This window comes from Rhipicephalus microplus, chromosome 3 (assembly GCF_043290135.1).
Source record: "Rhipicephalus microplus isolate Deutch F79 chromosome 3, USDA_Rmic, whole genome shotgun sequence".
NCBI classification, from domain to species: Eukaryota; Metazoa; Arthropoda; class Arachnida; order Ixodida; family Ixodidae; genus Rhipicephalus; species Rhipicephalus microplus.
In genome coordinates this window covers 156,197,972-156,220,751 of record NC_134702.1, presented here as the reverse complement: position 1 = coordinate 156,220,751, position 22,780 = coordinate 156,197,972, and the positions used below count along the sequence as shown (strand labels likewise).

General features: G+C 41.9%; 1 protein-coding gene across 1 annotated transcript; it reads right to left on the bottom strand.

Annotated features, from left to right (window-relative positions):
- Positions 1 to 216: 216 nt before the first annotated feature.
- On the bottom strand, positions 217 to 11,224 carry LOC142803401 (uncharacterized). The gene is made up of 8 exons (XM_075888523.1): positions 10,322 to 11,224; positions 8,252 to 8,329; positions 8,137 to 8,181; positions 7,931 to 7,996; positions 5,891 to 5,941; positions 4,628 to 4,728; positions 4,007 to 4,220; positions 217 to 484 (listed from the first exon to the last, which is right to left on the bottom strand). Exons 2-8 carry the CDS (start codon positions 8,274 to 8,276, stop codon positions 339 to 341), a joined length of 648 nt encoding a protein of 215 aa, XP_075744638.1. The 5' UTR covers positions 8,277 to 8,329; positions 10,322 to 11,224; the 3' UTR covers positions 217 to 338.
- Positions 11,225 to 22,780: the final 11,556 nt, after the last annotated feature.

Below are 22,780 nucleotides of genomic sequence, written 5' to 3'. Positions count from 1 at the left end.
GAGAGATGCTGGGTGGGATGGTGGGTCAGAGGTGTGGATGGCGGGCGAGGTGGTGAATGGCGGGTGAGGTAGCTAGGCGAGCCGCAGGCAATGAATGCACATATGCAATGTATGTGTTGGATGGAAATGATTGAGTTCATGATGTCTCACATAAGTTTTTATAAATACATTGTTGTGCATCTCCAATCTCTATGAGTGTTTATGAAAAAAAGAAAATTTACCACAAAAACACTTTTAATTGACTTATTTTGCCTCGAATTTGTTTCGACAAACAACAAGCACCATGGTTAACAATAAGAAGCTTACAGGCTTGCTCATTAACTGTACATTTAGATGGCTCATTCTTTGGTAAAGCTCCGTATTCTCTTTCCTTGCCTGCCGGCTTCTGTAAAGAATCCACGCAGGTAGCGTCGCACAGCTTTGACGCGGACGTCCTCTGGTTTTCCTGGCTGCTTGTTTGCTGCCACAAACTGCTTCAGGCACCCTGAAAAATGCCAGAACAGTGACATGTACACACGATAAAAAAAGATTTCAGAGGAACTCTAAATATTCAATTAAAAAAGAAGCTGTGATGTTCCTTGTGCTAGTTGCTTTGCTCAAACAGATGTATACAGTGAATCCACCTTATAAATACATGACTCAAATTATTCAAAACACAACGAACTCTATCTAAATTAATTTAATCAAAGCAACTTTTAAAAATGTCGTAATTTTATAGCAGGATAGCTTAATCTAAATTTCATTCAGTGAAATGTATTCAAAGTTCCAATTCATTCTTTGTTCGTAGGAAAAAATGTGTCATTCAGTGGTGTGTCATGAAAGGTATTTCGCCTAAGAGTGCGAGGTGTTAAGGCAGTTCAAACTTGAACAAAATAGCTTTTTTGTGCCAGCCAACCAAGGCAAAATGAACAGTGCTATTCTCTCGGAAACTGCACCCTTCTTCACCACAATGTGCTAACGAATTGTGACGAAATCCATGGTTATGCAGAACACGTGCAATCCATGCATTTAATCACTCTCCATGATGATGCAAAGCAAAACAGGAATTGTATCAAAGTGGCCACCATCAGTTCAGAAAAGTTAGATGTGACCTATGTTGCAGCAATTCGTTGAACTGCTTCAACATAGGTCACATTTATTTCACAATTCAAACACACTCACTGAGCACAAAAGTCTGCTTCAGCCCAATCCACCATTTTCATAATACCAAGACGCATGTGTCCTACTCCTACTTTCATTTTAATGATGACGGTTATTCCAGCCCCTACCAAAATGAGAGATGGCCGCCCAGGAAAAAGTAAAAGCTTTATTCCAATGATTCAAGCTGTCACGCGAAACTGCTAATGTAACAAAAGGTACCATTTTTATGTGAGGATAATCAATGTGGCAATCTGTTGATAAAATTTAACCACCTTGCATTTTCAGCAACGCATTTGGATTGTCATGAGATGTGTTCATAGGGTAAACAGGTTGAAGCTTGTTCAGCGCCGTTCGCTGTCCTAGCGGCGAGAGGGCAAAGCTCTAGTCGCTTAGAGGGGCCACGCTTGCTTAATTTTTCCCTTGCACACACAAAAAACGTGTTCCTCAGGGCTTTTATCCCTCATTTTGCACCCTATGGGCACCGCTCCTTCGTCATCCTGGGAAGCACGCACACACTACTGCTGCACTGTGAGCAGCCGCGAAAGTTTAAAAATATCGCAGAGCTAAAAACTTACCGTGAAGTTCTACAGTTTCATATGCAAGCAGTGCGAGGAGCAAATGCGTCAAGAATGGATTATGGCAGTTCGTCGATACTTACGCGGTCTTGTCACTCTGAAGAATTTTTTTGTTGTGCACGGTATTACCAACTATTCACGGGGAGAAATGTGACGGCCGGACTCATATAAAAACAGAGCATTTGTAAACTGAAGTTACAACAGCAAATAGACAGCCACTGTACATTTCGAGATTAGCCACCGGCTTTCCAAGACAATCATTTGTAATGCAAAAGTGGCACAGCTTGCTAGCTTAATACACCACTGTTAAAATACCGTACCGTGAGCCTTGCAAGTGTTTTATTCAGCTGACGGCTGTAGACTTCTCATTGCCACTCAGTGTCAACAGATTAATGCTGCGTGTTCGCATTGAGAGTTTATACGTACAGGTCTTGTAAGCAACACCCATCGAGCAAGTTTAGGTATTGCAATGTTAGGATCGAAGTCATAAGTTCACTTCCCACTTAGGCAAGCTGCATTTCCATGGGAGCAAAGCATGGGAACACTGTGTTTAGATTTAGGTGTAAATATGACGGGCAGGGCGGGTTGGTTTTGTATATTCTAAGTGTACGTTGGGATGACCCTAAATGTAAACAGAAGTGGCACTAGGTGTGTGTGCAGCCTCTAATCATTGTCCTCGTCCCCCCTTACACTTCAAATAGATTTAGGTGCACGTTAAAAAAGCCTCGGGTGGCTGGAATTAATCTAGAGTCTCACACGCCGGCGTGCTTCTTAACGATGCCATGGTTTTGACACGTAAAATGTTATATCCTTGCATGCACCTGAGCCGGGGGCAATATACACATGCCGCTATGAAAACGAGTTTAAAAAGAAACAAGGCAGTTGTAAAATTTTCGATGGTATCGCTAAATTACACGCTCTTATCAGGGGCAAATCTCGGCGTGACCAAAAACATGCTCAATCTTAGAGGGTATTGTATACCATGGACCAAGTGAGGTGTCAAAACAACCCAAGCAACATCCGAATTGGTGAACACATTGCGTGATCAAGCATGCATATTATTCGAAATCAAACATGATTGATTGATTGATTGATTGATTTGTAGGGTTTAACGTCCCAAAACCACTATATGATTATGAGAGACGCCGTAGTGAAGGGCTCCGGAAATTTCGACGACCTGGGGTTCTTTAACGTGCACCCAAATCTGAGTACACGGGCCTACAACATTTCCGCCTCCATCGGAAATGCAGCCGCCACAGCCGGGATTTGATCCCGCGACCTGCGGGTCAGCAGCCGAGTACCTTAGCCACTAGACCACCGTGGCGCGGCTTCGAAATCAAACATGGGCTATAAGAAACACGCACGGTAGAAGTGGGCATAAAGTATATTTTTTTTGTGCCCATCATTATGGCACAAAAAGTTCGAAATGGCATTGAACTTACGATACGACATAGTTAACACCCGATAAAAATCTCGACAAAACGTAACTTTTGTGAAAATTAACACTGCGCATTGCAATGGTGCCAGCAACTCAACAGGGCAGACTTAAGTTTCTGTTCTTCACACTGACTTTCTAAGAAATCGAACTCAGCGCGACATACTTCGCATTCAAGCAATCAAAGTCCGAATGCTAAATACAAGCGCACGCGAAAGCGTAGTGGTGGTATGCCGACAGCTCCGAGAAGACGTGACTGCCACAGCAAATGTGCGTTTTACCAGTTAACATACACAGAGGATTCGTGCTGTCACCTTACTTTTATAGTCATATAAATGCGGCTGTTCACCATCGGCTTGCACATAGCACTCCCTCAAAGACATTGTGGCGACCAAGCTTGTTGCGGCAAGTGACCGTGTCACACCGGGCTTATCAGTGACGAGACAGAGGCTGCGCAGGTTTGTGCGCAGTGGTTGCCACAACATCATCTTTAACTTACTTGGTCCCGCAAAGGTAGTCAATGAATCACTCTCGGTTCTGGTGATATTCACACGGGTAAATTTTTTTTAAACCTTCAGAGCAAGTCACAGGTGAAGCTGCACGTGCCGGGCACCCGGAAAACAGCATGTGCAGAGCACGTGATCGTGCTGAGAGAATGTAGGCACAAGGTGGGAGCGGGGTACTAAGCGACTAGTTTTTGCTAGAAAGGCAGTGAAACGCGCACAGCGCAGCGTCCCTTGGGCGAGGTTGGGAGGCCTATGAGCAGGCATTGAACCTGCAGTACCATTCACGTTAAACAGCGAAACAACGTGCATTGCAACGCAATAATGCTTACGATAATGTGCAAGTTGCTTACCTTCCATCATCTCCACTTTTTCAGGGGTTGCCTGAAGCTTCATTATGCCTGTGGATAGGCTCCGGCATGCCTGACCTGTCAAGCTGCGTTTGGCAGCTTCAGCTGTAGGCCAGAAGTGCCAGGCCAGCTCCAGGCAGAACTTCCCGTCACTAGTGTTCCGCATGATGTGCTCCCATTTTTCTGAAGCCATGAATGTGTTTTGGCCAATCTTGACCTACATAAAAATAACCAAATATCAGTTATTTCTAGAAGATATACCCATCTATAAGCCAATAAGTTAATCAGGAAAAAACATAGCATAAACCTGCCTGCCTAGGGCTACAGAACCAGTAGAATGCAAATAGCCAACATGCGTACACAAAAGCAAGCTTCAGTAGGAAGTGTTCATTGCTTGTACGCTATATGTAGCAATGTAGGCATTATTTAAGCAGTTTTCTGACATTTACCGTCACCTGTGCACATTGGCGTGCAACAATGAAACCACGACAATTTGTGAAACATGACTATATCTTTCACTAAACAAGCACAAAAAAGGGGAGGAGTGAAAAATAACTTTTAATACCACCCATATTTGAAGTGGTTGTACTAATTCTAATCTGAATAATATGTGCGCAATGTCACCTGGCCATCAAAAACACGGTAGAGGTCAGTGGGTGCAGTGGGTGCCATCGCCCTTGCCTGGCTTGCGAGTGGCTTCGCTGCTGCTGGCTGCTGCTGCTCGTCTGCAAAATTGGTTAAAAATAAAACAATGCACATTGTGGCCAATTCCATTTCTTGAATAAAAACACACTTAGGCACATACTTCTACATCTAAACTTAATTGAAGAAATCTTTTTCAAACCCTTCCAAATGGTGTAATTTAAGGAAAAAGACTAACAATTGTTATGACCTGCTAAATGCTATTGGCAGCTTTCTATTATATTTTACTGGTATAGTCATTCCTCTGCATGTTGTTATGATACCTTTTGACTTAGTGTTCACACAAATAGGATAACCCTGCCAAGTTCAAAGAATCTGAATCTGGGAGATTTCCAAAACAGAAAGTGGGGGGGGGGGGGCGTTAATTTGCCTCACCCTTTCCCTGCCCCCACTTTAAACAAATATCCAAGAAAGAGAAGAGGGGGGTACCGAACTGCTTCGCAAGTGCAAACATAAGTTTTGTGGTCTTACAATGGCTTATAAGAAATGCAGGCAGGGTTTCCAACTACAGACAGCTCTTGGTTATACAAATCTAACGGATAAGCGAACCTATTTGTTTCACACGAAATTAGGTACAAAATAACTAGCAATATCGGTTTTCAAACTGAAACACACGCACGAAATATTTGGTAATAAACAGTGGTAATAGACGCAGTTCTAGACATGTATTGCTGGCCTCGCACTTATTTCTGAAGCATCCAGCATGCTGCTCTCAGCCATATAGCTCGACAGTTTCGGTACCAATGATCATATTACCCGTTGCCACGCGGTAATGGGTTTGAACAACCAAGATATTATCAATATTATTGTACCTTTACTTTAACGACTCCTAGATTGGTTTAGATGGATCAGATTGGGAAGGAGCTAGGTTTCCAAGTTGGCCAGATCAGGCTCAGAAATTTTGATTTCAGGGAAATCTTCCCGCCATCCGTAGAATGGGAAGAAATGGTACAAATTTGGGACACTTGCCAAATATGGAATAAAGCTCTGTCCCTTTTGCTATCTATATACAGTAACACCTCATTAGCTAGAAACTGAGAACACTGAGCTGTTGTTTAAATCATTTACATCAGTGACAAAAAGGTGAATACTCTGCCCACGTATGTGCCAGAAATCATACTTTGCAGTACCAAGCAATGTCATTGCTTCCATACAAAAGAAATAATTTAGGCACAAAACGCTCACCGCAATGTGAAAGGCTATCGTGGCTGTGCACGAAGTGATTGTCATCATGGCCTGCACAAAAAGTGAAAACATGGTCTGAATACATCACAAGAAAAGAAACCAAACTACTGTAATATCTCTGGCTCTGAATTTCCTAATATTAGCAGTACTAATGAAGCCTAGATTTCATCACAATTGCACAGCTTGGCTCAATAAAAAGATGCATGCTATCTTGTAAATAAATTGCAAAGGCAAAAATGTTCCAAAAATTTAATGAATCATGGTATAAAACATTTACTCTGACTTAAAGAAGGGTGACCTTTGAAAGCGAATTTCAATGTTTGGCTGTACAGAAGTGGCTGTACAGAAGTGGTAAAATTTGTATGATATACCAAGGGTATATGCACATTTTGTAAGATTGGCAGTAATAGAGCTCCATTTTAGTTTCCAATTTTGTTTAGAACATTCAATTTTTCTACAATGTACTTTTTTATTAACATCTGACAACTGCAGAGCATTGTAATATTTCACAAAGATAGTTAACCTTTTACGATTGTGGAACTAAAATTGTAAATGTACAACAAAAACCGGATTTGTTACACTGCTTCACTTTTGTCTATGTATGAAAATTTCCATCTATGAATCATTTTTCATTACTAAAAAAACAAAAGCACTTGAGCTGCTGATTCTAGCTACGTACAGTTATAGAAATGCCGCTTGTTAACACACTTTTTGAGAAATTTGCTTTGTTTTTGTTTGATAGCTCACAAAAAAATGTAGATAATGCAGAAGTTACATAAGGGTACAAGTGGATTTCCTGTCAATGTGCCAAAGAAAACAAAAACAAAGTATGTTGAAAACTGTGAGGGCCCGAGTGCGATATATTTTTTTAAAGATCAAGAAATTCTTTACTGTGTCACAGCCAAATCCCAAAATCGATTTTTTTTTCACCAAAAGCAAGTCTCACTCTACCTTCACAGAACAATTATCAACAAAATAGTTTACATGTATTGCTACCTATACATTCTCAGTATGCATACACTGGCAACAAATGAGTGTAGATTGACGAGTCACGCTCTTGTAGAAGCCAGTCGGGTGCCACAGTTACTGCAACTAGCCGGTGCGAACAAAACACGATTTCAGGAATCGCCATCGTCTCTGCATAACCTCTTGTACAGATGCATTCAACAAGCACTGCATAGGAACGCGTTGCGTGCGTGGCTTAGCAACATCCCCTTTGTGCTCAAGCCTCAATGGCCTTTTCCTGTCAGTTTCACTAATCTACGTCGTGTTGCGATCTCCACATCATATGAAATTGCAACCTACTTCATGTTTGCCAACAAGATTTACTTTCAAAATTGAAAGGTGCCCTATAAGAAGTCCTGTTTCTGTTGCCATGGCAAACTCAGTGATGGAGCACGTGAAAACATGCAGGCTGAGCTCACTAGCCTTGCAGGTGAAAATTTATCGTTGACACTTTTGTAACATTAAAAAAAAAACGAGTCTGGATGCTTTCTTCGTGATACTGAACAGTGCACACCACATCAGAAGGAAAGACAATATTGTGCCTTTTTTTTTGGACGTGCTTGTATGTAGGATTAATAATGACAGTGTGTAAACAAATATCTGCCTTTATTAATTGCTATTGATTAATTGCTATTAGTTGCTATTATTGCTATTGACATAGCAAATGTCAAACTGCTTATTGGTGACTGATAAAAAAAAGTTTCACAACCTATCCATTTCCGAACGAAACATGGCTTCGATAAAACCTTAGCACTTCAGTGCAAAGGAGTTTCGCGAAGATTTCGCTTTTGCAAGCCACGATATAATGTCAATGTTTTCAACCAACCACCTCGCTATTGCACATCCTTGAAGTAGATATGTGCCATGTCTGAAACTTGTAATTGTAACATGCTCACAATATATAATGATCTTCTTGAAAAACAGGATGAAGACTAGATAAAAATTAATGTTAAATCAGTATTGCAGTAACATGACCGCTAATACTGGCTCTATGATCCCATTTTGAAGTGGTAAAAACAGAGGCCAAACACTCACCAATAGATGCATTGCCATCACTGACCCCAGAGCTAGGCAACAAGCAGGTAGCTTCAACATCTATGTCTGCATAAAAAAATCCAATAGATGAAAGAACAATGTACTCTGGGTGTCAAAATGAAAGATAAACTTGACCCTCTCACATCATGGTAATGGCTATAGTTCAACCAGTGCCGGTTATGCAAGCAGCTAACATTTTTACTTACCTAAATCATGAACATCTTCAACCATTTCTACAGGAAGCCCAGTGCCTGCACAAACAGAAAACTTAGAGACCAATGTATTATTGAATGGGCGTGTGCAGTGACAAAAAAGCATTACCTGCATCCAATGAGGAAGGCAACATGAACTATGCAATCACTTGCCCTTCCTGTCTCTCAGCCATGGCTGTAGCAACCTCTAAAAAAAGAATAAAGGAAAAAAAGTATATATAATATCTTGCCGAAATACACCCTAACTGATTTCTTTATTTTGTTATTGTACAGAAACCTTATAAAAAATGTCAACAAATTCATCAAGCTTGTCATTCACAACTTCTAAGAAATTTAATTTTGGGGTCGCTTGATTACAATAACATAATCACGAGGTACACTACAATAGAGCACTCTAGATTGATTTGGCCACCCAGTACTCCAACATGCAGCTAAATCAAGGTGGGCAGGTGTTTATCCATTTTGCCTTCATGAAAATGTAGCCACCATACCTAGAAATTGAACCTGCATGGCCACAGTAGTCTGCCACTATAATGACGAATTACCATTACAATACGATCGTAGCACAGGACGTGAATGCTTCATTACATACTGTTGAGCGATTCAATCTTCAATGCCATTGAATACCATAACACGTGAACAATGTTATGAGCCACTACCAGCTTTTCTGTGTGGAACTATAGTTCAACAGAATACCAGCATCACAGCAGAGCCTTGCAGATGTCTAGTTGCAGTTGCCAATGTTGAATACATATAACAGCACCATATTAGACATAAAGTATGTGAACCAAGTGTATCTTAAGAATCACAATAAACCATTGCTGCTGATTTGTCTCCCATCTAGGCTAACTTGATCGATTACTCCTTTCCTAACAAGAGAGTAATTACCAAATGCCAATTCGCATTTAAAGAAGCAGACTAGAGAGTTGATGTAGCTCTTATGCTCCTATGTAATCAAGTCATGGGTGGAAGCATCCAATGAGACTTTAACATAAAATTGTAGTGCTCCCCACAAACCAGTGACAAGCAACAGCCAAACCTATCACTTGTTATTGTTTGAATATCTCGTGCAGGTGGTCACAGTTCAGCTTGCCTTGAAGTTACTTTTGATACTCTGGTTGAAAGAGATGTTTTTAGTGCTAAAACACTGCTGAGTGGCATTTTTTATAGAAACATTCTTTTTTAACAATGTTACTAGAATCTTTTCAACAATTACAATCAAAGCTTTGCCATGTTATTCTTACAGAACATAGCATAGCACCATGTTGGCTTTCTTGGTATGAACAAAATGTACTGTCATTGGATGATTACAGCTGGTAAATTATGAGGAGGCTCACAACTTAATAAAAGTTCATTAGCCAAACAAAACAAATAATGGTCATCTATAGTGAATTACCACTCAAACATACAGATGTCTCGGCTAACAAAGAATTCTTGAACTACCGCAATAGGATCAGCTTTTCAACAGTGACACTTTCTTTTAAAGAAATTGGTGTTGCAGTGTTCTTTCTTTTTTATGCTTAATGTAAAAAAGCAGAAGCTGGTACAGTGACTCGGTAGTTACGGTGCTGGGCTGCTGACCCGAAAGATGCGGGTTTGGCCTCTGGTGCAGTGGCCGCATAACCATAGAAGCGAAATGCTACAGGCCTGTGAACTATGTGATGTGGGGGCACATTATACAGCCTCATATAATAAATATATCTAGAGAGCTCCACTGCATCTCTCAAAACTCAGGTCACTTTGCAATGTTAGACACCATAAACCAACAAAGCATGTAGAAATGGTGGGTGAATTTCTAAAGCATGCTCCATTGACTACCTGAATGCGAAACATTACCTTGAACACTGAAATAGCTCTAAAGATTACATTATATACTTCATCATGCAGTGAGCATGCTCTTGCACACATTGTCAGCTTACAAACTGGTGTACTTTTTTTAGACTGTTTTATTTGTGACTGGTAGGGGTAGCACTACTGCATTGTTGTGGAACATACTTTCACTATTAAAGTAATCAAAAACACGTCAAAACATTCTCTGCTGCATTATATGGCAATCAGCATTATAGCCCAACAGGGATAGTGATCTAGCTTAAATTACCTATATATGGCTTAAAGCAATAAAATATAGAAAAAACTAAAACTCTTTAAAATATAGAAAAAACTAAAAAACAGCCCTCACCAATTTTGTTGAGCATAACGTTTGTTAGCCTTGTGTTGAGGGCTGAAGCTTTGGAAAGTTGTTTTCTCAACTTTTTAATTTCTTTATCTTTTTTCTCAATATTTTTTTTTTTTAGTTCCTCCACTACTGCATGGGGTGGCTCATTTGGTTGTCCATTTTCCTGCAACAGAAAGCAGGCTTAGAGAACTCAGTGGGCAAGAGGGTGCCCCTTCATATTATAACCATATTAGGCACTAAAAGTGAGCCCAAACATCACAGCACCACAATAGGAAACTTGGGGATTGTATTATTTTCTTCAGACAATAAACAGTATTTCATAGAATATTGCTTTAGTAATTGCAACAGATACTTTACGGGAATTTGAGAATTAAAAAGAAAACACAATCACTAGATTATATAGCATGACACACTCATACCAAATATCAAAGTAATGTGGCTGATTCCTTGAATGCATGTTGTCTAAGATCCACGAACACATAGTGAACAGCCTCTACAGATCAGCCATTAAGCAAACAGCACATCGGTCTGTCAGACTGTAAGATCTACTTTAATTCTACTTGATTTGTGCAATAGTGAAGACACCCAGCAGTGGGACCCAGGGCCATACAGCAATTTGGGACGTGTCACATCGTTGTAAAAAAAAAAGATGTATTTGATAGAGGCTAAATGATGAGATTGTTGTACTTGATTCATGCTGCGGGTTAGGTTCTTGTTATGGATTATGCAGCAGACTTCTCGGAGCTTTGCTTGTTGGAGCAAGCTGATACGGTAAAGCTTCCTTTATCACTGACCGCCTTAGCGAAGCGACATCGGAAATTATCCCTCAAAAGTGAATGTCTTGAGTTTTCACTAGTCCTTTTACTTGCCTAATGTACTGTTTTGTTGTTTTCCATTGCGTGTGCATTCTTGAAAATATGGTGCTTGGTCAACCCCCATGTGCATGTATACGAGACTGCCGAATTCCCAGGGAAAAGATTATACACCTCCCCTTGTTTTTTTTTGTTTTTACTAAGCAGGTGCACAGCATGACATCAACACAGTGTGGGTTTAGCAATGGTCTCTTGTGAGCCAGGGCAAGCACAAATAATGACGAGGAAGTTACTGTCAGAGCATAGCCCCATCTTTTCAACACCACAGACGTAGTCAAAATATTTGCACAGCGCAACACTACGAGTAGTTACGATGTAACTACAGAAGAAGAGACAAGGACAAAAAGAGTGCTGTTACATTTCTAGTACGTTGGGCTCTTTCTCATGTTTCCCTGCAGCACTCTTTCTGTCCTTGTCTCTTCTTCTGTAGTTACGTCGTGATGATGAGTAGTTTTTAGTGGCGCAAGGGCCAAGTGATGGCCAAAGAGCGCCATTTCAATTGACTACAGATATGAACAATGATATGGTGCGTGGCTGTAAAGGGGCCTAAAAATTCCTCGCTCTAACGCGGGTTAAAACATGAAAGTAATAAAAACATGACAGGGGCGTGACAAATGTGTGGCAATGGCTGATGGCAAAATGTCATGATAATAAAACCATGATGAAGATGTAGTCACCGCAGCCACGACCACTCTATAGAGGTCGTGCTACGAATGACCTCGAAATATCGGGTGAAAGCTTTGACCATCTTTTAAAAACGTAAAAAGTGTTTGCAGTTTAAAAAGCGGGTCCCTACCGATGAGCATCCCAGGGTGTAGAGGGAGCTGCTGTCGGTAGGGCAGTAAAAAGTGCTTTTTTCTTTGAGCATCTAGCTCATTGCACTGGACGAGAATGTGGAGAACCGTAAGGGGCTCTCCACATCTCTCACAATATGGTGGATCACCGTTAGACAGAAGAAATGAATGTGTAGAATGTGTGTGTCCTGTTCTAAGCCTTGTTAGTATTACTTCTGTGTGTCGTGATTTTGATATTGGCGGCCAATAACCTAGTTGCGGCTTAATAGCATGGAGTTTATTATCTGTGTGTTTATCCCACATGCTCTGCCAATACCCCCTGAGCTTTCGTTTTATAAAAGGTTTTAGATCAAGTGCAGGGACTGATGTAGATGCATTGGCTGTAGTGAGATTGGCGCAAGCAGCCAGATTGTCGGCCAAAACGTTCCCTTGTATTTCACGGTGCCCTGAAACCCAGCAGACAACGACATGCTGTTTTGATGCGTAGAGTGTGCACAGAAGTGAGTAGAGTGACACCAGCACGGGGTTCTTGTGTTTTTGAGAAGTTTTCAGGGCTTTGACCATGCTTAGGGAGTCTGTGTATATTACCGCCTTTTGTAATTTTATCTGTTTAATGTGTTTTACGACAGCCAGTATTGTGTAAGCTTCTCCTGTGAAGATGCTTGCATTAGGATGAAGAACGCCATACTCGGTAAAGGATTGGCCTACCGCTGCATATGACACAGAAGTGTTTGACTTTGATGCATCAGTAAAGAATTCAGGGCATGTGTATTTATGTTGTAGTTCTAAAAAGTATGTATGTATGTGTGCAAGTGGTGCGTGCTTTGTGACATCAACAAAAGAATCATCACAGTCTATAAGCTGCCACTGCCACGGCGGCAGATATGTTGCAGGAGCCATCAAACTGGGTTCAAGAAGAGGCACACCTGTTTTTTCGGCCAGGCTCCTTACACGCAGCGCATAGGGCTGCCTAAACGAAGGACGGTTCTCGAACAAGCCAGAACAAGACAAATCATTAATTGTGAAATGGGAGGGATGTTTCTTGTCTGCCTTCACCTTCAAAAAGTACAGAAAGGACAAGGAACATCTTTGTAGGTGGAGCGACCATTCATTCGAATCCACGTACAGGCTCTCCACAGGGCTGGTGCGGAAAGCACCCGTAGAGAGGCGAATGCCTAGATGGTGGACAGGGTCGAGAATTTCCAAGGCTGATGGTGTTGCCGACTGATAGATTATAGCACCGTAATCTAGGCGTGTGCGTACGAGGCTTTTATATAAGTTAATTAAACATTTCCTGTCACTACCCCATGTAGTGTGTGACAACACTTTCAAAATGTTCATTGTTTTTAAGCACCTGTCCCTTAAATACTTGATGTGTGGGGTGAAGGGTAGTTTAGTGTCTAATATGAGACCAAGAAACTTGTGCTCAGTCTTCACTGACAGAGGTTGACCATGCAGGTCAATGTCGGGGTCAGGATGGAGGCCCCTCTTTCGGCTGAACAAGACACAAGTGCTCTTTTGCGCGTTGAGTATAAAACCATTCTCGTTTGCCCATTGAGATACCTTGTTCAACCCTAGTTGAACTTGATGTTGGCACATTGAGATGTTGCAAGATTTGTAACCAATCTGCACATCATCGACATATATGCAGTAAAAAATATTTCGTGGGAGAGACAGGTGCAAGAAATTCATTTTAACTATGAAAAGTGTACAGCTCAATACACCTCCTTGTGGCACTCCTGTTTCTTGGACAAATACTCGAGATAAGACAGTGCCAACTTGGACACGGAATGTACGGTTGGACAGGTAGCTTTCGATAACTGTCAGCATTCTACCCCGCACACCTAAATGTGACAGGTCTCGCAATATGCCGAAGCGCCATGCAGTGTCATATGCCTTTTCCATATCGAGAAACACAGAAAGAAAAAATTGCTTATGAACAAAAGCGTCGCGAATTTGTGCCTCGATACAGACAAGGTGGTCAGTGATGGACCGAGCCTCTCGAAACCCACACTGGTATGGGTCAAGTAGGCCACTAATTTCAAGGAAGTGCATCAGGCGCCTGTTAATCATTTTTTCAAAGACTTTGCAAATACAGCTGGTTAATGCTATTGTTCTGTAGCTGGAAACTGAGGCCGGGTCCTTGCCTTGTTTTAGGATTGGGATAATGATAGCTTCCTTCCAGGCTGAGGGTAGCTCGCCAGAAGACCATATCGCATTATACAGAGAGAGGAGAGCTTTCTGGGTTTCAGTGGGCAGGTGTTTTAACATTTCATATGCCACACGGTCCGGGCCTGGGGCAGATTTATTGCAGCCAGCAAGTGAGGCCTGCAGTTCAGCCAAACAGAAAGGTTCGTTGTATGCCTCATGTGTTTTGGGCTTGCGCTCTAATCTCTGTTTTTCTATTGCGGTTTTGTATCGTCGGAACACTTCACTATAGTGTGTTGAGCTGGAGACCTGTTCAAAGTGCGCTCCGAGAGTGTTTGCCTGGTCTTCCAAACTCTCCCCTTGTGTGTTCACTAGAGGAAGCGAATGTGATCCTCGTCCTACCACCTTACCAACCATGCTCCAAACTCTCGACTCATCTGTGTATGAGTTAATGCCCGATACAAATTTGTGCCAACTTTCTCTTCTCGCCTGTCGGCGCGTCCTCCTTGCTTGAGACTTGACGTTCCTAAAGTTTACAAGATTCTCGGCTGTGGGCAAGTCTCTAAGCAACCTCCATGCCTTATTTTGTTTTTTTCGAGCCTCACGGCACTCATTATTCCACCATGGTACTCGTCGTTTGCTTGACGGTACACATGTTTGGGGAATACATTTTGTTGCTGCATCAACCAGAAAAGCTGTAAAGTAGCATACAGCATCCTCTATGCTCAATGCCGCCATGTCAGTCCAAGATAATAAAGTCATTTTTTGAAACTTTTCCCAATCAGCTTTGTCGGTGAGCCATTTGGGAACTTGTGCAGGACATGTATTTGTTATTGATGTGCTGATAACGATAGGAAAATGATCACTACCATATGAATCATTAATGACTTCCCATTTAAGTAGAGGCAGTAGTGATGGGGATATTATGCTGAGGTCTATTGCTGAGTACGTATTGCTAGCGATGTTGTAATATGTTGGCTTTTTCCGATTCAGCAGGCACGCACCGGAAGAAAAAAGGATCTGTTCAATCAGGCGACCTCGAGCATCGCAGCGAGAGTCACCCCATAGATTGCTATGTGCATTGAAATGTCCAAGGAGGATATAAGGTTCTGGAAGTTCCATTATGAGGGACTCTAATTCATGCTTTTCAAGACGGTGTTGTGGAGGTATGTAGAGAGAGCAGATGGTGACGAGCTTATTCAAAAGAACTGCTCGAACAGCCACCGCCTCTAGGGTTGTTTGTAGTGGTAGGTGTGTGCATGCAATCCCTTGATTGACTATAATGGCAACACCACCGGATGGCACAATGGCATCATTCCGGTCTTTCCGAAAGATAACGTAATGACGTAAAAAGTTGGTGTGTTTAGGTTTCAGGTGTGTCTCTTGTACGCACAGCACTTTAGGTGTATGTTTGTGTAAAAGTTCATGGATATTGTCGAGGTTTTTCAACAGTCTTCTGACGTTCCACTGTAGTATTTGTGTCATTTTAATTTAGTGTGGTGCTGTGTGTACAGAGGTGTTGCGTTAGTTTACAGGGCCTTTTGAGGGCCCCGTGATTCGAGGTTTTTCTTTTTTGGCGCGCTCCAAGGAGTTGCGCCTATCCTTCGGCGTCTGAGGCGCCGGAGGAGTGGGGCTTGTATCCATCACCTCTTGTAAGGTGGTGGATGGTGGCTGCTGGGCAGGCACATTCACTGAACTTTTGGACCTAACTGCGCCTGCAGTGGTCCCAGGTTCGGCAGACACCGAGGTCTGCCGGCCCTGTTTGTCAGGTGGCGGAGCAGTACAGGCTGCTCCAGCCAGGGGCGCTGGCGGCACGACCGCGGCCACACACTGTGTGACATTCGCGGGTGCCCAGGCATGTGGCGCGGCGCCCCGGCGCGTCACATCTGCAAAGGAGGGATAAGATGGGTTGTGTATTGCAAAACGTTGGCGTGCTTCTTGGAATGTGAGATTGAATTTAACCTTGAGTTCTACTATTTGTTTCTCTTTTTTCCATGCGGGGCATGATCGTGAGTAGGCAGCGTGATCTCCTTCACAGTTCGAACAATGAGTTGTTTCTGAGGTGCAGTTGTCCGATATGTGTTGAATGGATGCGCACTTTGCGCAAGTGGCACGCCCTCTGCAACTCTGCGATCCATGACCGAAACGTTGGCACTTGAAACATCGACAAGGGTTGGGAATGTATAGTCTTACACGAAGCTTACAATAGCCGGTTTCGATTGATTCTGGTAGGTCACTTCTTCCGAAGGAAATTATTACGTGTTTTGTAGGGGTCAGTTTGTTGTTGCGTCTTATTGTTATTCGTTGGACTTTATTCATTGGTGGCCACCCACCACCGAGCCCAACAAGGGGACGCTACAAGGCTGACTAGTGAACACTTGGAGACGCCAGCCATGCATCGCCGCTATAACCGAATATAACTACCCAAGGTTGGGTAACTACACAGGGTTAACCCTCGCCGCCAGGAAATTCGGAAGTAAACGGAAAAGATAAGATGACAGGACAGATAAAAAGAGAGAGATAAAGACGAAGATGTAGGAAGAGAGTGATAGGAAAAGGCGACTGCCAATTTCCCCTGGGTGGGTCAGCCCAGGGGTGCCGTCTACGTGAAGCCGGGGCCAAAGGGGTGTGTTGCCTCTGCCGGGGGGCCTTAAAGGTCCAATCACCCAGCGTCAGCTCAACCCCCAGGATCCCCTTTTCCCCGGACACGGCAAAGCCACGCACGGCTAGGCGTGGGAGGGAGTAGAAACTCCCCCGTTAGCTCGGGTCCGTGGTGTCGCTACACACCAAACGCCTGCTTTCACAGGCGCCCCTGCGGGGTGTAGTTACGTCGTAACTACTCTAGTCTTGCGCTGTGCAAATATGTTGATTCCCAATCACCAACTAGCCCAAGCATCTGTCTTACCATAGATGTAGCACACTTTGCAAAGCTTCTCCCTCTAACTTCCGGTGTTTTTATATGAAAGTGGTCTTCAGGCCAGCTTATTTTCCCAAAGCAGCAGCACAACATGACTTCTGCAATAATTGCTAAAGTTAGGGTGAACAAGTAGCCATGTTGGTTTCACATGATCCGAGGCAAAAGGCGCGAATACAGCAATGAACAAGAGAAAAACACATACACACAGGGCACCTGAACACAGGTTAGAAGAAACATGTAGCAGAGAGCCCGACGTACTGAAAACATACTATGCTGGGGTGAAAAAGTTGTTTTGGTAGGGCATGCTCCTAGCTGGCCACCCTGACTGTATGCGTGTTTCTTTTCTGCCATCGTCCTCACGCTTTTTACCTCAGAATCTACCAAAGTTAATATTTTCAAAGCCTGTTATGGCAAGGGCACAAGATTTCATGCATGCCACAGCACGCTGTGGCCGATCATCTGGTTAAGCATATTAAGTATGCCATGTCTCTTCTTGAGGTATGCCAAATATCTAGTGCTCATTCTTTTAAATACCTTGACTATGCTAAAGTTCCTACAGTGCTCATTAAAATGATGACGGTGACAAAAAAAGTACATGTGGGAGCCTGTGTGAAGTCACTGAATGCTTAGCTGAGAGAAAACAGAGCAACAAATGTTTTAGTGGAATGAATAACAAGACAAGGTGTGAGGAAAACAAAACTACATACAATGTTCATGACCCTGTATGCTACCTGATAAAGCCACTTAGTTTGGATAGCTAAAGGAGCTCAACAAACATTTAAGTAGCCTGATACGCAAACATTTACGTACTACTACCACTTGTGCCTCATCAGACCTGTGATCCAGCTATGAGTATCAATTTTAAGCAGCATACGCTTTCATCATCACAAAAAAGTTTTAATTTATTATGCATGACATCATACAAACGAAACCTTTTTTTAGTGTCACTTTAGACATATTTAGTGCATCTAAGGTACCAATAGTGGCGGATCCAGAGGGGGGGGTAGGCACGATTATTTTCTTCAAAACCTGTCAGCAACTCCCCCCTCTCTTTAGTGCTTGTCATCTGCCTTCTATCACCATTCAGAAGAAATTAGTGGGACTACTGTGAGCCCAAATTAACGACGTTTAGCCTGACGTTTTCATGCCACTAAAAAAAAGTCAGGACCTCTCTCTTGTGTTACTTTAAGAGACTGCCCCCCCCCTTAAATGAGTCGCTGGATGCGCCCCTGGGTGCAAATCAAATTACATTATACTTCAGTAGGGTTGAGAGCTGGGCTAGTTGGTGAGACATCATTTAACCATATGGTGTAGTAGCGCAAATTCACGGGGACGAAGAGGACAAGGAAACACGACACTCGCTACACTCGCAACTAATTTTTATTTCCGAAGCAGCACTTCATATATAACCCATAACCCTAGCGACACAGAAAAGAAATACGAACACTGAATCATTGCCAGCAGAAGCTTTTGCGCAGACTCAAGCGATAGTACACGGCAGTTAAGCTTAGACACTTTTAGATGACATAACTAAAACAGCCCTGGGTAACATCAAATAAAAAAAACAAAAAAACAAAAAAAACACAAAAATTCTTGCGGGAATTCACACGTGTTTCAAACAAAATTTTTGAAACGACAAGAAGGAGAGTATGACACATGCAAACACTGATCTCAATTAAGTCCTTCGAGGTAGCTGGCTTCTCGGTTACTTAACGAAACCGATGACTGACTAATGCATCCTTCTTTTCTTTTTTTAATGTGAAAGGCTTCGACAATTTCTCTGGTTAGTTGGTTTCTATGACGGAAGACTACGGTTGTGTCACTGTACAGTGGTGAGCAGCCACACTGGGAACAGTGTCTCTTTATGTGAGAATGAATGTCAGTTCCTAATGATCGCTTGTATTCTAAATGTCGGGTGTTCAAACAACGACCCATCTGGCCGATGTATACCTTTCCACACGTTAGCGGCAAGCAATACACGACTGATAGGCTACACTTAACAAACTTTGTTGTGTGATTTACCGTACAACTACCAGCACTAGTGTTTACTGCTATGGAAACTTTACGGTCTAGTTTGGAACATATTTTACTAAGCTTGTTGGGTGCCGAAAAAACTAATTCTAGGCCATAGCGATTACTTACGTTTTTTAGGTTATGGGCAATCTTGTGCGCATATGGAACTGACAATATCTTCTTCCTGTTTTCATTACTTGTCATTTTTTTATGAAAGTTGTTGCGTACGTGACTAATCAGCTTGTTAGCTGATCTACACAACACGTGTTTTTCGTACACAGCATTTTTTAGCCTGATAATTTGTTGGTTGAAGCTTTCGCTAATCTTTTCTGGACATGACTTTGTTAAACATGAAAAGGCTATGCCACTCTTTACAACTTTAGAATGTGCCGATCGGTAGCTAAGTAAGGGTTTTTCCGTTCGCGGATTGTATGACCAGCATACATGTTCTGCTGTGGCATCTAACTCAATATCCAAAAACTGCAGTTTGTCATTGACTGGTAATTCATGAGTAAATTCAAGCCCTCTACTATTTTTCTTGAAGACTTTCAAAACTTCTGCAACCATTTTATCCCGACTATCCGATTAAATAAAAACCAAAAAGTCATCTACAAACCGAAACACTTTGAGTGCAAGCCCTTTAAGGTTTAAATCTATTGCCTTGTCCATTTTTGCTAAATAAATTGTGCTTAAAACCGGGGCTACTTTCGAGCCTATTGTGATACCGGATTTTTGTCGGTACATAGCCTTGTTCCACATAACAAATGTCGACCTAAGATAAAAGGTTAACAATTCAAGAAAGGCATCCACCGATACACCACACTTATTCACAAACTCTAACTCATCGTTTTCTTCTGTTATACATTGCTTTACACTTGACAATAGCGGACCATGCGGGATGTTGTAATACATATCTTGTATGTCTACGCTGAAGAAATAGCATTTTCCTGGGTTATGTGTGCTTAAATACGAAACTAACGCCTCAGAGTTTGGCAGACTGAAAGGATCCGATACCTTCAATGTCTTAAGGTGACACTGAAGATACGAAGATAGGATAATGAAGTGTGAATTCCCGCAAGATTTTTTTGTTTTTTTGTTTTTTTTTATTTGATGTTACCCAGGGCTGTTTTAGTTATGTCATCTAAAAGTGTCTAAGCTTAACTGCCGTGTACTATCGCTTGAGTCTGCGCAAAAGCTTCTGTTGGCAATGATTCAGTGTTCGTAGTTCTTTTCTGTGTCGCTAGAGTTATGGGTTATATATGAAGTGCTGCTTCTGAAATAAAAATTAGTTGCGAGTGTAGCGAGTGTCGTGTTTCCTTGTCCTCTTCGTCCCCGTGAATTTGCGCTACTACACCGTATGGTTAAATGAATTACATTATACCTGGAAAACAGAGCAGCATAGTTTCCACAGCAAGCACACTCAGAAAAGAAAGCAACAACAGGCATGAGGAGCTAGATTCCTAAAAATATAAATAATTAAACCAGTCATTAAAGAGAATACTGCAATACAGAATCATTTTTACAATTGTTACCCACTCACTACACAACTCAATTCTTCATTCAGTTGATAACACTAGTGTCATCTATGTAAAAAGTGAATATTTAATGCATGTTTCTTGGACATAAATGTAAAACTGCACCGAGTAACTTGTAGCAGAATACCAAAACATATTGATCAAAGCAAGTACACACCTGACACTCATCATCTTCTTCATATCGAGCAATTATGCTCTGTTGTAGGATGTTGGCAGCCTCCTGTCTTTGCCTTTTGAGCTGCCTGTTAGTGTGCAATTCCTGCAACTTGACGGTAGAATACTGAGGTAATTTTAGGCACAAAGTACTTAACAATGGCTTCTCAACAGCTGTGCCTGTAACCGTACCCTAGGTTTCCTATGAATTCCACCAACTCCCACCAAAGTTTATATAAAAAAGCTATAAAACCATACCAAAAAGTGAAGTGCAGTGTAGTGCAGTGCAGTGCTCACACAATGCACTTTCCAGGTTCAGTGATGTGAAATGTGATGAATCTTTACACATCTTCACAATTTTTACAAAAAAATGCATGCAGTAAACAGAACAGCCAAGAGTATTCTGGAGTACATTTTATAGCAGGAGAAATTACATTTCGTAGCAGCTCCCCTCACTTTAGTAGCATGTATATATATAAAAAAACACAGATGAAACCAGTTGATTTGCTTTCATTACAGCTGTCACTGCTGCCATTTGTGCATATTTCAAGAGTAGCTACTTGGGCTGGTCGTTATTGCATTTTAGAAGAAGTATACTTTCTTAGTGCGCAAAACATTTCAGAAAAGAATGATATAGAAAAGTGTGCTTTTTCCTATCTAACTCCTTTCTGAAAGGTTCTGCGCAATAGGAAAGCATATTTCTTTTAAAATGCATATTTCAAACCTTCAAAAACAGAGAAGAGAGCACTTGGTAAGAGGGGAGGCTTGCTATAGATTTTACTCTAAGCATTCTGATGGCATTCAGGTTACTTGCTTATTTGATCCCATGCAAAAAGTCACCTGTACCGTTAAACTAAATGTTATGCCACATATGTGCTACTTATAAGTACTCAATATTTATAGTAGATAACGGAACCAACCTCTCTCTTTCTCGGAGGCACTTCATGTCGATCCACGTCAATTGTTCTTGGAAACGGCTCCCGCAGTGTTTTTACTTTAGGCGCATGGTGTCGAGGTCACCTAAGTGAAAAGCCCCGTATAATCGGCAGTGGTGACCCGAAATTTATGTTGATACATTGTGCATTCGGTGAACAAATTTAGCTCATTGATAAGCTTCACTGCATGGTAGTAAGTGATGTGATTACAAAAAAAAAACGACCTAGTTTACAAAGAAAAACAATTGAAAGTCACACTAATAATGATTTCCATTCACGATGGAGAAAGCATAGCTACTCGCTGCTCTCGGCACAGCCATAGTGACCTCGCTCTACCTACCATTGGATGACAACACTCCTACACCTGCTAGACCTCTGAAACATGCCGAGTATCACACATGCCAGTGAAACATGCCGAATGAAACATGCCAAGTATTACACAACACGTAGTTGCGCTGCGCGGCATCGACGGGAAACGCGAGAGCCGCACAGCTAAGCTCCGTGTCATCTGTTGCCATGTGCTCAGTGATAGTGGCGCATGCTGAAATTTTATGCCAGAGTTCCGCAGTGTGACATAGTTGCAAGTCACATATGGGCAAGCTTATCAATGCAGCATGTGTGGGGGTCAACATGAAAAATAATTAATTGTTGAGGAATTTGATTTCTTCTTTAAGAAGGTATCCACGCACACACAGCCACTATTACTTATATACCATGCCTCATTCTTTCGACGAACTTTTTCATTCTTGAGCCCATACAAAATTGAGCATTAATCTAATTTTGGCATGCACTTTCACCCTTCCTAATGTAAAGACAGATTAGAAAGGGTAGCCTACGATTAGCAATCTCTAATGTTTCAATAATCTCTGCTTAACACAACTGCCCACCTGTCCTATGTAGAAGCAGTCGCAGCTAAAAGGAACTTTGTACAACACACTTTTACAAAACTTGATGATGATGATGTTTGATGTTTTATGGCGCAAGGGCCGATTCACGGCCAAAGAGCGCCAGTTCATCTAACTAAAAATATGAACAATGATTGTGATAAGCGGCTGTATAAGGGCCATAAAATTCCTCGCAGTAAGGCGGGTAAAA

What these genes read in the sequence shown, in the direction of transcription:
- LOC142803401 (XM_075888523.1), bottom strand. Translation starts at nt 8,276, where the DNA reads ATGTTGCCTTCCTCATTGGATGCAG. An exon ending in GCCTTCCTCATTGGATGCAG is followed by an intron (nt 8,182 to 8,251) that starts GTAATGCTTTTT and finishes CTGTTTGTGCAG; the next exon opens with GCACTGGGCTTCCTGTAGAA. An exon ending in ACCGTGTTTTTGATGGCCAG is followed by an intron (nt 4,221 to 4,627) that starts GTGACATTGCGC and finishes ATTTTTATGTAG; the next exon opens with GTCAAGATTGGCCAAAACAC.